A 13,709-nucleotide genomic window follows, 5' to 3' on the forward strand; every position below is an offset into this window, starting at 1 on the left:
TACTGAGGTAATAAATCAAGAGAGAAGTAGAGTCATTTTCTCATAGACTTCTATACAACCAGAGGTGTCGCCCCCTGGTGGACACTAGAGAGAATGCAGCTTTAACACATGAAGCTTTGACTTCACTCTTCAGAACCGGAGGTTGCCTCCTGATCACGAGCAGATCTCTGCTGCCAAAAAATAAACCCTATTTGTTATAGCTGTATTGTTGTAAGGTTAGAAACAGCTGGGCTCAAAGATGCTGCAGAGACAGAAACAGGTTGTGATATCGGAAAGGAAAAAAAGCTGTTTAAGTTCCCCATAAATCTGGAGAAATACAGGAGTGTTGTGAGATCAGGAGGAAACAATCGGGAGAAGGAAATAAAACCCGGAGTCTCCAGGGAAAACCAGGAGGGTTGTCAAGCATCTGATTCTCATCTACCATCTATTTCCTGTCATAACTCATCACTGCAACAGAAGCCACTTAAATATGACAACTGAGTCGAGTGTGTGTGGGGGGGGGGGGGGGGTCCACTGAGACGTCCTGTTTGGGTTGTATTGACTGTTACTGTGGGACATATAACACCAGCGTTAACCAAGCAGAGCTTTCTTTCTTTCCACCTGAAGAAAAGTTCCTCTGCAGCAAATCTAAGAGAAAAACGAAACGAGTTCTAGAACGACTTTCTCTCTCTTCTGTTTGTGTGTGTGTTCCCCCCCCCCGTGGTGCATATAAGCTCCGCCGTGCTCTATTCCTAACCTCTGTCTGCTCGCTCTTTGTTAATGCACACTTCACTAAACACAAACTTTAGAATTCCCCCGTTTGCTGCGTTTCTTCTCTTCTCCTCTCGCAGCTCTCGAAAGTCTCGTTCAGCCAGACGCCGCATGCTCGTCTGGCTGAACGAGACAAACGAGTCAAACTCCGAGACCGTAAACCTCCAAAACACACGAGAGGCAGCACACGTCATCTGTCCGGGATTGTTAGACGCGTTCGCTTCATGCAGAAAGAAGCGAAGCCCCAGGAGATCATGTGGTGCAACAGATGTGTATGTGTGCATGCATGTGCATTTCATCCTTCACGTCTTTTGACATCGATTTCCTAGATGTTTGCACACACACACACACACACACATACACAGACTCTTAGCTTGTCGTCGCCCTCGAGAAACAAAATCCGAATGGCGCTCGTGAGGACCGAGCAAAGATCACAGATGCGTGACGCGGTCGCAGTCGGCTTCACGCGGCACTGTGGGAGCTCATTACCGTATTCTGTGGGCCGGGAAAATATCTCGTCAGTGAGGATTCATTAGGAGCCGAACCTGCTGCAGCGGCTCCTGGTCCACGCTGTAATGAGAGGTTCCTGCACAATTTGGGCTCCCACGGCGGCTCGGATTGGACGGGTGAAATATGGTCATCTGGATTAGGGAGGGAGGCTCTGTTGCGGTCATTAGCGTCACAGAGCATCGTGTTTGCTCTCTTCTTTTGTCTGCAGAATAACATTTATTTTATCTTTAGAAAGCACTTTTCTGCAGACCTCCACAAGCATTCTTAATAAAGCAGGTGGACTCTTCTGGGCGAGATGTTTGGTTCGTATAACCCGGCTGCTGCTCTCGTCTGAGGGGCTCTAATTGTATCTGCAGCTTCTGTTGCCGGCTCGCTGTCTGAGCTAAACTGTTTATTTTGGCTTTTTTTTTTCTGCCACTGTTTGGTTTCCCAGAGGCCATTTTGTCTGCTTGTGTCTGTGCGTTCTACAGTTTCTCATCTTAACTCATTGATGACTGTATCTGCAGAATAAGATGGTTCATCTGTCTTTATCTCTTTTCCCCCCCCCCCCACTACTAACTTCTTATCTCGTGTCTTGCAGACTCGCACGCCACGCGTGACTCGACTCAGCCCGACACAGCCGGCTCTCGCCGACCAGGCCAGCAGGGTTTCCTTCGCGTCGGCGGAAAATCTGGGGACCATGTCGGAGGCCGACATGCCGATCGGCTTCAACCGGATGAACCGGCTCCGCCAGAGCCTGCCGCTGGCACGCTCGTCCAGCCAGGCCAAGCTGCGGGCGCCAGGTCAGAATGCTGGTCTTTAAGACACACGCCTTCTCTCTGCGCTACACTGTGACCACGATGACGCACACGGGTTCATCTGTTCTCTCGTTGACGTGTTTGTATTAAAAACACCATAAAGTCATTAAGATCAAGATAAAATCAACAAACTAGAGAAAACAATATTCCATCAGTTCAGTAAAAGCCGTGAGATAAAAGTCTTCTTCGTTAGTTAGCATAGCATTTAGCCGCCCCGCTGTAACTGTAGGACGGACGGGCTTTTCAAGAAAAAGTAGTATTTTTATAATCACTGGGAACTATTTGACCTCTTATATTATTAAAGACAAGACAATAATTGAATAAACTCTTTGATTATTTTTACAATCAGTGTGACATGAAATGCGGCACAATGTCCACAAAGAGTCGCACAAAAGCGTCGTTTTGAATCTCGTGTTCACCAGAGATGTGCTCAAACGCTTCATTCAGCATGAAATAAGCATAAAAAATAACTAATCGACTAAAACAATCGTAGTCGACTGAGACCGAAACGAGCGATTATTGGACTGATCCACTGAGTAACAGGTGGAAAGCTGCTGAGCTTGAATCAGTTCAGTTCATTGGTCCGTTAAAAAGTGTGTTCACCATATGTGCTCATGAGTGTCTCAGGAATAAGCCATTCAGCATGAAAAAAGCATAAAAAACACTAATTGACAAAGAAATCCTCGACATTTGTCACCTAATTGACTGAGAAGGAGCCTAACGAGCGTTTGAAGCTTAAATCGTGATTGAAAATAAAAGTCGATCAAGCCTTCAGCTCAGAGCCAATCACACGCAGGACGTGTCCGTGCATGTAAACTATTAATCTCCTTTGATGCTTTGGACAAGACGCATTAGCTGTGACTTTATAGCGGCGCTCTCTTACACAGAATCTCTTTATTTGAGTTGACTGAAGGCATCAAGTGTTGTGTCTGGTTCAGCCCTCTGAGAGTGAAGTCAAAGACTTGAGTCTATATGAACGCTGAATACAAACAGAGCTGCGTAATGTTTCCTAATGATGTCGCCGAGCTCCCCGTCATCTTTGATTAACGGCTTCGGCGTCTTAATAAAGTGTCTCTCAGGAGATGCGTTTACAGGCGTTAGAAAAGGTGGGACAAAATGCAATCATTTCTAAAACAGCTCTCAAACGATGGTAATAATGTGTTGGTTCAATGCAACTTCTAGGTGATAAAAAGCTTCTTCTTATAAAGCAACATGTGTTACAAAGGAACAATTTAACACTAGTTCACACGCTGGTGAGAATCAACACATTTCACGTTGCTGTTGCAGCTTCCAGCTAATATGAGGATGATAATTATGTGTCGTTTCATGGGACTTTATTTGTTGTCATAGGTGTGATGCTTCTGAGGAGAATGAAGCTACTTCAGGAACAATGTTGGTTAGCAGAAGTAACAAGAAGCATTTCATGATGTCATTCTAAATGCTGAAGAGTCAAAGTTTAGGTCCTTATATGCAACTATTCGTTCGCTTTTTTGTGCTGTCAATTGATTATGATCCCAGTCTACAGTGTTTGTTGCATTAATACCTGTTCATCTTTTTTTAATCGAAGAATCTTCACATTCCTCGGCTCCATCCGTTTGAATTAAATGCCGAAATCAAGTGTCAAAGATTTGTATAAAGCATTGATTTTAATTTGAAAAGATCAAGAGTTTGAGGGACTGCTACCAAGAGTAGAATAAGTTAGAGTAAAAAGTATTAGTAGTGAGTAAAACGTGAGCCATTAGGCAGCGACATTAAAACGAGGGTTACGTATGTAACCAGGGTTCTATGAATTCCACAAAGACGGAGCGGAGGGTCCGGGTTAGTTTGAATATGCTACGATGTCGTGTTCAACATACAACGGGTGTTTAGTTGACTCCTTACACTCTCAGTGGGCTTAAAAAAAACAACTAATATTTTGAGGTGAACATTGTCCCTCCACTCTCTATTTCCATCCCTTCCTCCTTCAACCATCGTGGATCTCCCCTCATTGCTCCTCCCCATCCATAAATGCAGGGATCTTGTTCCTCCAGCTCGGGGAGGAGACTCGCCGGGTTCACCTGACCCACGAGCTGACCAGCCTGGATACGCTGAGGGCCCTCATCGTGCACATGTTCCCCCAGAGGCTCACCATGGCCATGCTCAGGTACAGCCGGGGTTACATTTAATAACTAAATCAAAGTTATTAAATGTGTCGTGTAGCTTATTGAGCTGTCGACATGCTCATTGATTTCTGAGTTTATCAAATGAATCACGAGGTGAGCTCGTCCTCAGACACACTTATAGAAATAATAACTTTTGTAAACAGGAGGATGAAAGCAAGAAACAATCAGAAACTAATCCATAAAGCCATAGAATCTCATCTTTATAGTCGAAGCTTAAAAATCATTAAAGTCGAACCGACACCTGAATTCTCCTCATTGTTTGTGTGAGGAAATATCTATCTCACACATTTTGACATGTGTCAAGTGAGGATAAAACATTTTTTGAACATATTTGTGGCGTCTTAAGCTTCCAGCCTTCAGGTGGGCGTTTCCTGTGTTTTGTTACTAACTGGAGCTTTTTTATAGCTCTGTGAATCCTACGAATGTTGATATTTCATTTCATTTTCATTTATTTGGATCAACCATTAGCTGTAGAGCGAGCAGCAGATGTTCTTCCTCGGGTCCGACACCGCCACACAAACACACTAAACACAGCACAGAGCCGAGCTTGAGTTACTTAAACAGAAAACAAAGGACTTCTACTGAGAGATGAGATAGAAAATGTCTCATTATTGATCATTGCCTCTTACAGATCAATGTATGTTATATGGGATCCTCTACGTTGTATATTAAACGACATAAAACCGTCTAGTTACGAGCTAAGTATCATTAGACAAGGGGAGATGTTGTTCTAGGGATCTATATAGCCGTATAAAGCACTGTACATAGTGTGAGATATAAGAGTTTTTCCCCTTATTTACTTATTCATTGGCGATGTATTCTGTCTCTACCTTTATGTGAGGTAGTTGGCTTAGCGTGCTAGCGTTAGCACTGATTCTCTCCGTAGACGTTGCTATTTTGTCCGTGTTATTTCAACACCAGCTGAGTCATCGGGAAACTTTCCCGATGACTCAGCCACTTTTAGCCACTTTTTATCCTTCGTTTGTATAAATCTTTGTATCCAATTTTGAAGGAACTAATTTTGCTATTTTCGTGCAATTTTTATTTATTCAAAATTTTGAATTTATTTAAAATTCTAACTTTCTTTTATTCATATAGCAGCTTTCATGCAGCCTAAAGTGCTTTTAATAATTATAAAAAGAAACAACAATAAATAGAACTTTTACAAGACTAAAACTTACAACAATAAAAACAAAAAAAATCTGCAAATAATAATCAATAAAATAAAATAAACACTTTGAAACTTCAAGCTAAAGCTCTTAGATGACTCCATATTAAAAGCCAGATTAAAAAGGTCTTTCATTTCTTGTCTCATATCCAGAGGCAGTGACGTCCACAGGTTTGGGGGCATAACAACAGAAGTTACTTTTAAGGGACGTATAAAGAACATTTAAAAGAAAAGTGGTGGAGGATCAATAAAATCATTCTCATGCAGGGAACAGCAGGGCCAAAGAAACACCTTCAATTTCATACTAGAAATGAATTTCAGTTGAAGTCAGAGCTAATGTTACAGTAATAATCACCAACAAGTTTATATACAGGACAACAAATGGGTAAAAAAATCAATAGGTGTTTTCATCAAGGTGTTTAATTATAGATTATGTGCTCTGAAGCTGCTGGTTGATACGTATAAACTCACATTGCGGTCGTCAGCAGGACTCTGTGAACTCGAATTACTCTTTTGATGAATTTAATATGAGGCCGCGTCCAGTTGATTCTCTCATTACGGCGCCTCATTCAGTTAGAAGACCCTCTATCCCCCCTCCCCCACTGGGCTTCACTTATTATTAGCGGGTAATAGCTGCTGAGATTGTCTTTAGCATGGGCCTATTCATCAGTGTTTGATATTGTGTTTTGATGATTATTGATGTCCAGGTCTCCAAACACAGCGCTGCTGATCAAAGACGAGACTCGTAACGTCTTCTACGAGCTGGAAGACCCGCGGGACGTTCAGGACCGCTGCGTAATTAAGATTTACTGCAAAGAGCCCATCTACGGCACCTACCCCGGACACCCACACCTGGCTAACGGAGACCTGCGGGTAAGAGTTTGCTTCTTTGTGTGGGTGCAAATCTGTTTTCTTTGTTTTCTATCAATGATGTAGAAAAGTCTGTTAACAGACTACTACAGGAGTTTTTTTGGTAGAATATACCCCGATTCACCCTCGAGGCAATCGGAGAAGAAATCCTGTCCAGGACCTCGGTCGGTGTGTTCGGCCCAGATTATCTGGTCGTATGAGGGGTTTACAGATCCAGTCTTAAACCTTGAGAACCGTTCGGAGCCCCATCGGGACCACAGACCGCAAGTGAACGTAGTCGTCCTGACGTCACCCATTGGTTTGAGGACTGATGTTTTGAAGCCTCGAGTTCTGTCATTTTGCTGTCGACATCTTGGATTTTTGCACCCAGCGAGGAGTGATGTGGTCTCTGGTAGAGACCTGTCAATCACTGTGTAGCCCCGCCCCTAAAGCATCCCCTGCTTTATGGTCTGTTTGACTCTAAATGGACCATCATTTACTAAATGAACATCATGCTGTGTTGAAGAAGACTTGAAACTAGAGATTGAGACCATAAACTCATGTTTACAATGTTTACTGAGGTAATAAATCAAGAGAGAAGTAGAGTCATTTTCTCATAGACTTCTATACAACCAGAGGAGTCGCCCCCTGGTGGACATTAGAGTATAATAGAGAATGCAGCTTTAACACATGAAGCTTTGAGTCCCGATAATTTCACACTTGATGATATCGGTTGTTGTTACGTCAAGAGAGAGACAAGTCGGCTATAAGGAGACAGACCTAAGACAGCATTCTACCGTTGACAGATATTAAAATATCGTCTCGTCCAGACTTGACGCTGAGCCTTCTGCTTCAGTGTTATTCGCTGCAAAGCATTATGGGAGCAAGTTGTGGCACCCTGTCCATTTTGTTTGCTTCCCAACGACATCACGTGTGGTGCGTTGCTTCCTCTGGCACGTTAATCTTAATACCCTGTAGTGTGTGATGCGTAATTAGTTTTGAGTCCTGTAGTGTGTGTATGTTCAAGATCTGAGAGAGGAACATCTGATTCTCCTTGTGTGTGTGTGTGTGTGAAGCAACCCAATTTTAAAATCAGTCAGGACTTTAGAACTCCTGCAGTCTGAGCCCGGCTTAAGAGGAGAGAGGGACGACGTTTTCATCGTTACCGACGTCTAAAGCAGAGAAAACGCTCCTGCTTTAGACACAGTCACCTTTTCCTTCGTTGCCAATTAATTCCCCGTGCAGCTGGTTTGTGACTCGTTGATTAGGAGGCGAGACAAACATTGTCTCTTTCTGGCAGACGGCAGCCGAATCATCCCACGAAGAAAACGCTCCGTAATTCTCCTAAAACATAGTTTCCTGTTCTTATTTCACCCCCACGCTGATATCCACCCCCCACACGTCACTGGAATGATTTCCTTATGTCTTTACAAACACTCGTTTGCATAAGTTGGTCTCGTCCACTCTCTGAGATTGAGTCATGTGAACCTTTCTTACTTCTCGGCACTGCTGTTCCTGGACCGGCGCCAAGTCCTTCACATCACCGGCGCTGAGTGGGCTGTTTTTGCCGGCTGACTGTAAAATATAAGATGATATACTGAGGTCCAGTTCATCTGAGGACTGAGTTTGATTGTTGTGTTGTATACACACACACAGAGCCGCTGGCTGTAGCGTGGAGCAGCAGTGCTTTGAAATGTAGGAGCTGGTAAATTTAAGGGTGCTTTCAAACCCGTTCGGGTCAGTTGAGCCAAACTCGGGTCCGTTTGGGCTGCTGTGAAAGCGGTCAGTCGAGCCCTGGTGCAGACCATAATACAGACCATAATACAGATGGGTCTCGGGCGGCTTCCCAACAGACTCGGTTTGTTTTTTGTAGTATTTTATTTCTTTATTTCTTAGTTTATTTTTATGGTGTCGACCGTCTCACTGATCTTCCTGTTGTTGTTATTATTGCCTCACTTTTGCTGCTTTGTCTGTCAAAGCACTTTGTAAACTCTGTTTTTAAATAAAGTTATTATTATTATTAACCAGAGGATTCTATGAGAGCAGACCGCTGATTTCAGCAGGATTTAAAAGGCTAAACTTCTTTAAATCGGTTCATGAAGTGCTCGTATAGATCTGTACTTAAGGCTCATGAGCATCCGGGCATTTTATTGGACCAAAGAAAGTCTTAATCAACTAATCGATTAGCTGATTCTCCAAAAAGCACCACTTCAAATCTTTTGTTTACCAGACATGTGCCGCACGTTTCTAGTAAATAAGTCATTCAGCATCTTAGCGGTTAGTCGCCTTAGAGAGGGAAGATGAACCGGTCAACAGCTGCTGGACTTGTATCTGACTCTGTGTTCTTTGACGGTTCATTACTGCATTTAAAAGTGTGTGACGGCGATCCCACAGTAATGCTCCTCGTGCACGTTCACACCAGTCGTCTGGAGCGTTAAAGGGGCTTTTTGTACAGTCCTGATGCTTTTTATCATTAATCAAAGAACATAGATATTTACCAGGAGCATTTCAGTGAATTTGGTTTCCCCGCGTCGGTCCTGATGATGCGGGATGACGAGTTACCTGTCAGTCTGTAGAACTTCTTGTCAGTGTGAACAGGAACCGGACCAGAACTACAGGTGTGAAAGCCTCTTCATACCTGTGACATCGCTCCTGTTCAGTAGCGGAGCTCTTATTGAGGAGCCACAACAACGTTTTTTTATCTTAATTCATCAGTCGGCGTGCTGGCAGATTAAATGTGGCATCAGCCTGATTAGCATGCTAACCGATGACTCTGTGCGTCCGGTTACAGCTGGAGCAAAACCAACCAGCGTCCTGCAGCGTTAGTGTTCCTCTGAACGAGCGCTCGCATTCAGTCGCCGTCTAATTACAGCGTGATTATGCAAATGAGAAAGCTGTAATTTTAAAATTTCAGAGAGAATGCTGCTTTTATAGAATACGATAAATTATAAACTGGAAAAAAAAAATGACATTACAGAGAAGCAGCAGACATATGCAGTGCATAAAAAATGAATTAGCATGCTAAGCAGTGGAGATGAAGAGAGCGTTTCTTTCAACAGCGGGGGGGCATTTCTGACGCGTTTTTTTGTTGTTGCTGTCAATCAAATACCCCGAAGCCTTTTGTTCACGTGCTCGTGAGTGTGATTGCTTCTCTGCATGATGCACAGCTGCTCGCCAACATCGTAGAGGTCAGATGTTTGCCTCTCACACGAGCTCGTCGTCTAAAGCTTTGCAGCTCTGAAACCTTTTCCGGCGTTTTACAGCCGTATCAAATAAAACAGGCTTACCTTGAGTTTTTAAGTGTGTGTGTGTGTGTGTGTGTGAGAGGTACACTGCAGCTTCTAGCTTTACCAAGGTGAGAGACTAGCACGTGTGTGTGTGTGTGTGTGTGTGTGTGTGTGTGTGAGAGCTTATTGAACCCCAGCCAGCAAGAACCAAGATTATTCCCTGATTGCAGCCGACAGAAAACAGGATTACTGCCGTCTATCCCGGGTCTGGAGGACAGTCTGGGTTTAACGACGAGATTCATTGTCAGGTTTTTTTACTCAGCGGGAGAAAGAGGCCGGTTACGAACCTTTCGGGGGCGCCGTACCTGCGATAGACGACGTCTCGCGACTTCAGGGCTCTTTGGGGTGGAATGAAAACGTCTTTTGTGTTTTGAAAGGATGGTGTCGTTGCTTAGATACAAGGTGGAGGATGATGGCACCGGAGTCATTAGTTTGGCCGCGAGGCCGTTCCACGGGGTGCTGCTGTAAGAGGCCTAAGGGTTATTATGTGGAAATATTGGTTTTTCAATTTGCACGGTCTCCAGCAGCCATCGCAGTGTTGTCTTCTTTTGTGTTACGCTGGCTGTTAACTATTACTCTCGGCCGGTTCCTACCAACGCTCTCTGCTCCGCTTTGTTTCGTCCTTTCTCTTTGACGTTTTTTTAAGATGAACCCCTTCACGCTCAGCTCCGTCAACAAGCTATCGAGTGCAACTTAAAACGCACTTAAGGGGGCAATTTGGAGTCTTTCCTGTCAATCTATGAGTTGCTGTAACTACAGCGAACGGCACCGGCTCGTTTTTTAACTGACTAGTCGCTCGGCCGTTTCTTTTTAAAGGGGACATCTCATAAAAGAATCCACTTGTTCGGTGCTTATGCACATATATTATTATATATTTGGAGTTCCTACCAACCCACAAACTGCCAAATAAGACAACCCAGTCAGTTCTTTATAGGCTGTTTGGATCAGAAAACAGCCAATCAATGCAGGCTCGTGCATATTGTTGTTTTTTAAACAAGGTCCCATGGTGGTCACCCAAAGGGGCGGGGCTTCAAGGTGCGACCTACTTTTTCATGCAAGCCAATCAGAGCAGACTGGGCTCTGTAGGGGGGGGGGGGGGGGGGGGGGGCTCTTAAAGAGACAGGCGCCAAAACGCAGCGTTTCAGACGGAGGGTGAATACAGGTATATTCAGACAGACAGGATGAGAAAAATAAGGTGTTTTCTTTACATTAACCCTCCTGTTATGTTGTGGGTCAAATTGACCCGTTTCAAAGTTTGAAAATTTTGAAAAGATTTGCACATACATGATAAAAAAATATCATGTATGTGCAACCGCCCCCCTGCAGGTTTATATTACAGAGATGATGTTCGGGTCAATTTGACCTGAAAGGGGTCAGAAAGGTCAAGTTTAGACCATTTCTTTCTTTGAAAATGTGAGACAAAGTGTTTCTTACTCCTTCCAACATGTTTCACCCCATTTCACACACACACACACACACACACACACACACACACTGTGCGAGAAAGATACTATTTTGGCGGGAACCTTTTTTTCCACATTAGCAGGATATGTCTCCTTTAAGTTTTCAATGGTAAAGTGAAACTACATATCACCGATATCAGGGAGAGGGATGCATCCTGAGTTACTCCTCCTGAGGTTTCTGTTATTTATTCTCTGTTAAAGGGATTGTTTTGGGGATTTTCTTTACTGATCTAGAACGAGGGCAGAATAGGACGAAGGTCGTCGTTTGCGGTCCTGAATTTGTGACTTTGGGATGTAAATAACAAAAAATAATTCCCTATAATCCATTCACACCAGGCTTTATGCACTGGCACGCTACTAATATGTCTTCAACAAATTCAAAATGAAATATAATTTGACTTTAATCACATCATCAGTCGTGCAATCACATCGTTAAACAGAGTCTATATTTGCACCTCATGTTGCTTGTATTGTCAAACTATTTGCATGTAAACCCGCTGTGGACACTTAGCTGTTCGAAAACGCTCTAATCTCCCAATTAATTACACTTCCTGTTAACTTATGTGCCCTCACAGGTGTGTGTGTGTGTGTTGGGGCGGGAGGGATGTGTTATCTAGATAAACAGGAGCTGGAAGAGCGATTTAGTTTGATTTATTGCCGCCAAAAAGTGTTGCAAAACTCAATTTTCTCATGTTTTGAAATGATATTTTGATGATCAGTGTGTCATCAATAAACGTCTGTTCATCTGCAGAATTTAGAAATAATGAGAGGAATCTTTGTTGTTTCCTTTGCTCTCAGAGGGAGATGGTGTACGCTCCTCAGGACTCTTCACCAAACCGCCGCCTCAGCAACCCTCACATGTCTTCCCAGCATTCGTCTTCCTCCGCCTCCCCTCAGGGCTCGCCGTCCCGCGCCCGCCTCCTCTACAGCGGCGGCAGGCCCTCCTCCTACGCCGGGCCCCCCCACCACACCCACTCCCTGCCGCACCCCCACCAGCACCCGCACTCCCAGTCCCACCACTCCTCCCCACACCACCACCACCAGCAGCAGCAGCAGCAGCAGCAGCAGCAGCAGCAGCAGCAGCTCCAGCAGCTCCAGCAGCAGCAGCAGCAGCAGCAGCAGCAGCTCCACCAGCCCCATCACGCCCAGCAGGCCTTCTGCGCCTCCTCTAGCGCCATCCTGGAGCGCCGGGACGTGAAACCCGACGACGAGGTGGGGGGATCCAGGAGCATGGTGCTGCTGCGGGGGGACGACCGCGGGATCTACGCGGATCCCTACTCTCTGGGCCCGGACACAAGTCGGCTGAGTCTGGCAGGAGGTCCTCACTCTCCTCTACCAGCCAGAGCCGACCCGTATGGCTCCTTATATCGCCGCGGAGGAGGAGGAGGAGGAGGAGGCGGAGGAGGAGGAGGAGGAGGTGCTGGATCGATGCGTTCCCTCACCTCCTATACAGCGGCCGCTTTACAAGGAGAGCTGATGGAGAGCGGTGCTCTCTACAGACCGGGAGGACCGCTCTACAACGACGCCTACGCCGCGTCCATGTTGGCCATGGGGCTGCGTGTTCCTCCGCCGTCCTCCCCGCAGAAGATCCCCGACATGAGGGAGTCCTACGGGGGCACCATGCCCGGCCGGGGCTCCCCCGGGAGGCAGAGCCTGAGGAGGGACTCCGTGACCTCCTCCGTGTTCGGGGACAGTCCCAAAGCCCGGGGCCAGAGCCAGGGCCTGGGCCTCACCTCGGAGCAGCTCTGTCTGATGGCCGGGCCCGGAGGGGAGGGCGGCGGACCCGGAGGCTTCGGGTCGCCTCTGCTGGGGAATGAAACCGAGACCAGGTAGGACACTTCTGCATGCACGGTGTTCTGAAGGAACGCATTAGAATCATAATGTTCTGTGTATTTGTTTAGCTAGATACTCACAATAACACAGTAGTTTTTACATTTAAGTGACAGAAAACTGTACTTTTCTTGTACTGGCCAATATTAAAGCCTGTAAGTGATTATTAATGAAACACAAGCGTTAATGCTGAAGGTACAAATGGCTCTTAAGAGGAGGACGTAGGAGGAGCGCTGAGGGAGTTCAGTAGTGGTTACGATGCGTTACGTCTCCTCTGTGTCTCTGCTGTGAATCCAGGGAGCGAATGGAGGCCATGGAGAAGCAGATAGCCAGTCTGACGGGGCTGCTGCAGAGAGTACTGAGCAGAGCGCCTGAGGCAGACAGCCCGTAAGAGACACACACACACACACACACACACACACACACACACACACACACCACACACACACACACCACACACACACACACCACACACAGAGATACAGTAAGTGAAAACACACTGTATAAAGAGACACGTTGGCTTCAACACACACTCTATTTTCCACTTAGTGCACTATTTATACTTTTTATATGATTTATAATATATATAAATATATATATATATATATATATTTATGTATACTGTATATATTTATCTCTACGACGCACTTATACAGATACAGACCTTTTGCAATTTTAAGCATTTTGCACATATATATATATATATATATGTGTGTTGTGTGATGACAGACATTCACACAGAAACATTAAGGATTGAAGCTGGAACGTGCAAACACATGACAGCAGAGATTATATCACACATTTATTCATCAAACATTAAAACGTATTTAGTAGATTAGGGGAGTAAAAAGGTATTTTGCCCACCGTTGAACGTGATATGTTGCAGCAAAGTG

General features: G+C 45.0%; 1 protein-coding gene across 1 annotated transcript in view; it reads left to right on the forward strand.

Annotated features, from left to right (window-relative positions):
* srcin1b (SRC kinase signaling inhibitor 1b) overlaps window positions 1–13,709 on the forward strand; it is a gene marked incomplete at both ends in the record, with an annotated part of 68,763 nt that overhangs the window by 44,156 nt on the left and 10,898 nt on the right. The window contains 5 exons of the mRNA XM_079182809.1: window positions 1,841–2,042; window positions 4,071–4,200; window positions 6,095–6,260; window positions 11,785–12,815; window positions 13,114–13,203. Coding sequence (XP_079038935.1) covers window positions 1,841–2,042; window positions 4,071–4,200; window positions 6,095–6,260; window positions 11,785–12,815; window positions 13,114–13,203 — 1,619 coding nt within the window. The remainder of the gene's footprint in view (window positions 1–1,840; window positions 2,043–4,070; window positions 4,201–6,094; window positions 6,261–11,784; window positions 12,816–13,113; window positions 13,204–13,709) is intronic.

The sequence above is a fragment of the Pholis gunnellus genome (genome assembly GCF_910591455.1).
Source record: "Pholis gunnellus genome assembly, chromosome: 21".
Taxonomy (NCBI): domain Eukaryota; kingdom Metazoa; phylum Chordata; class Actinopteri; order Perciformes; family Pholidae; genus Pholis; species Pholis gunnellus.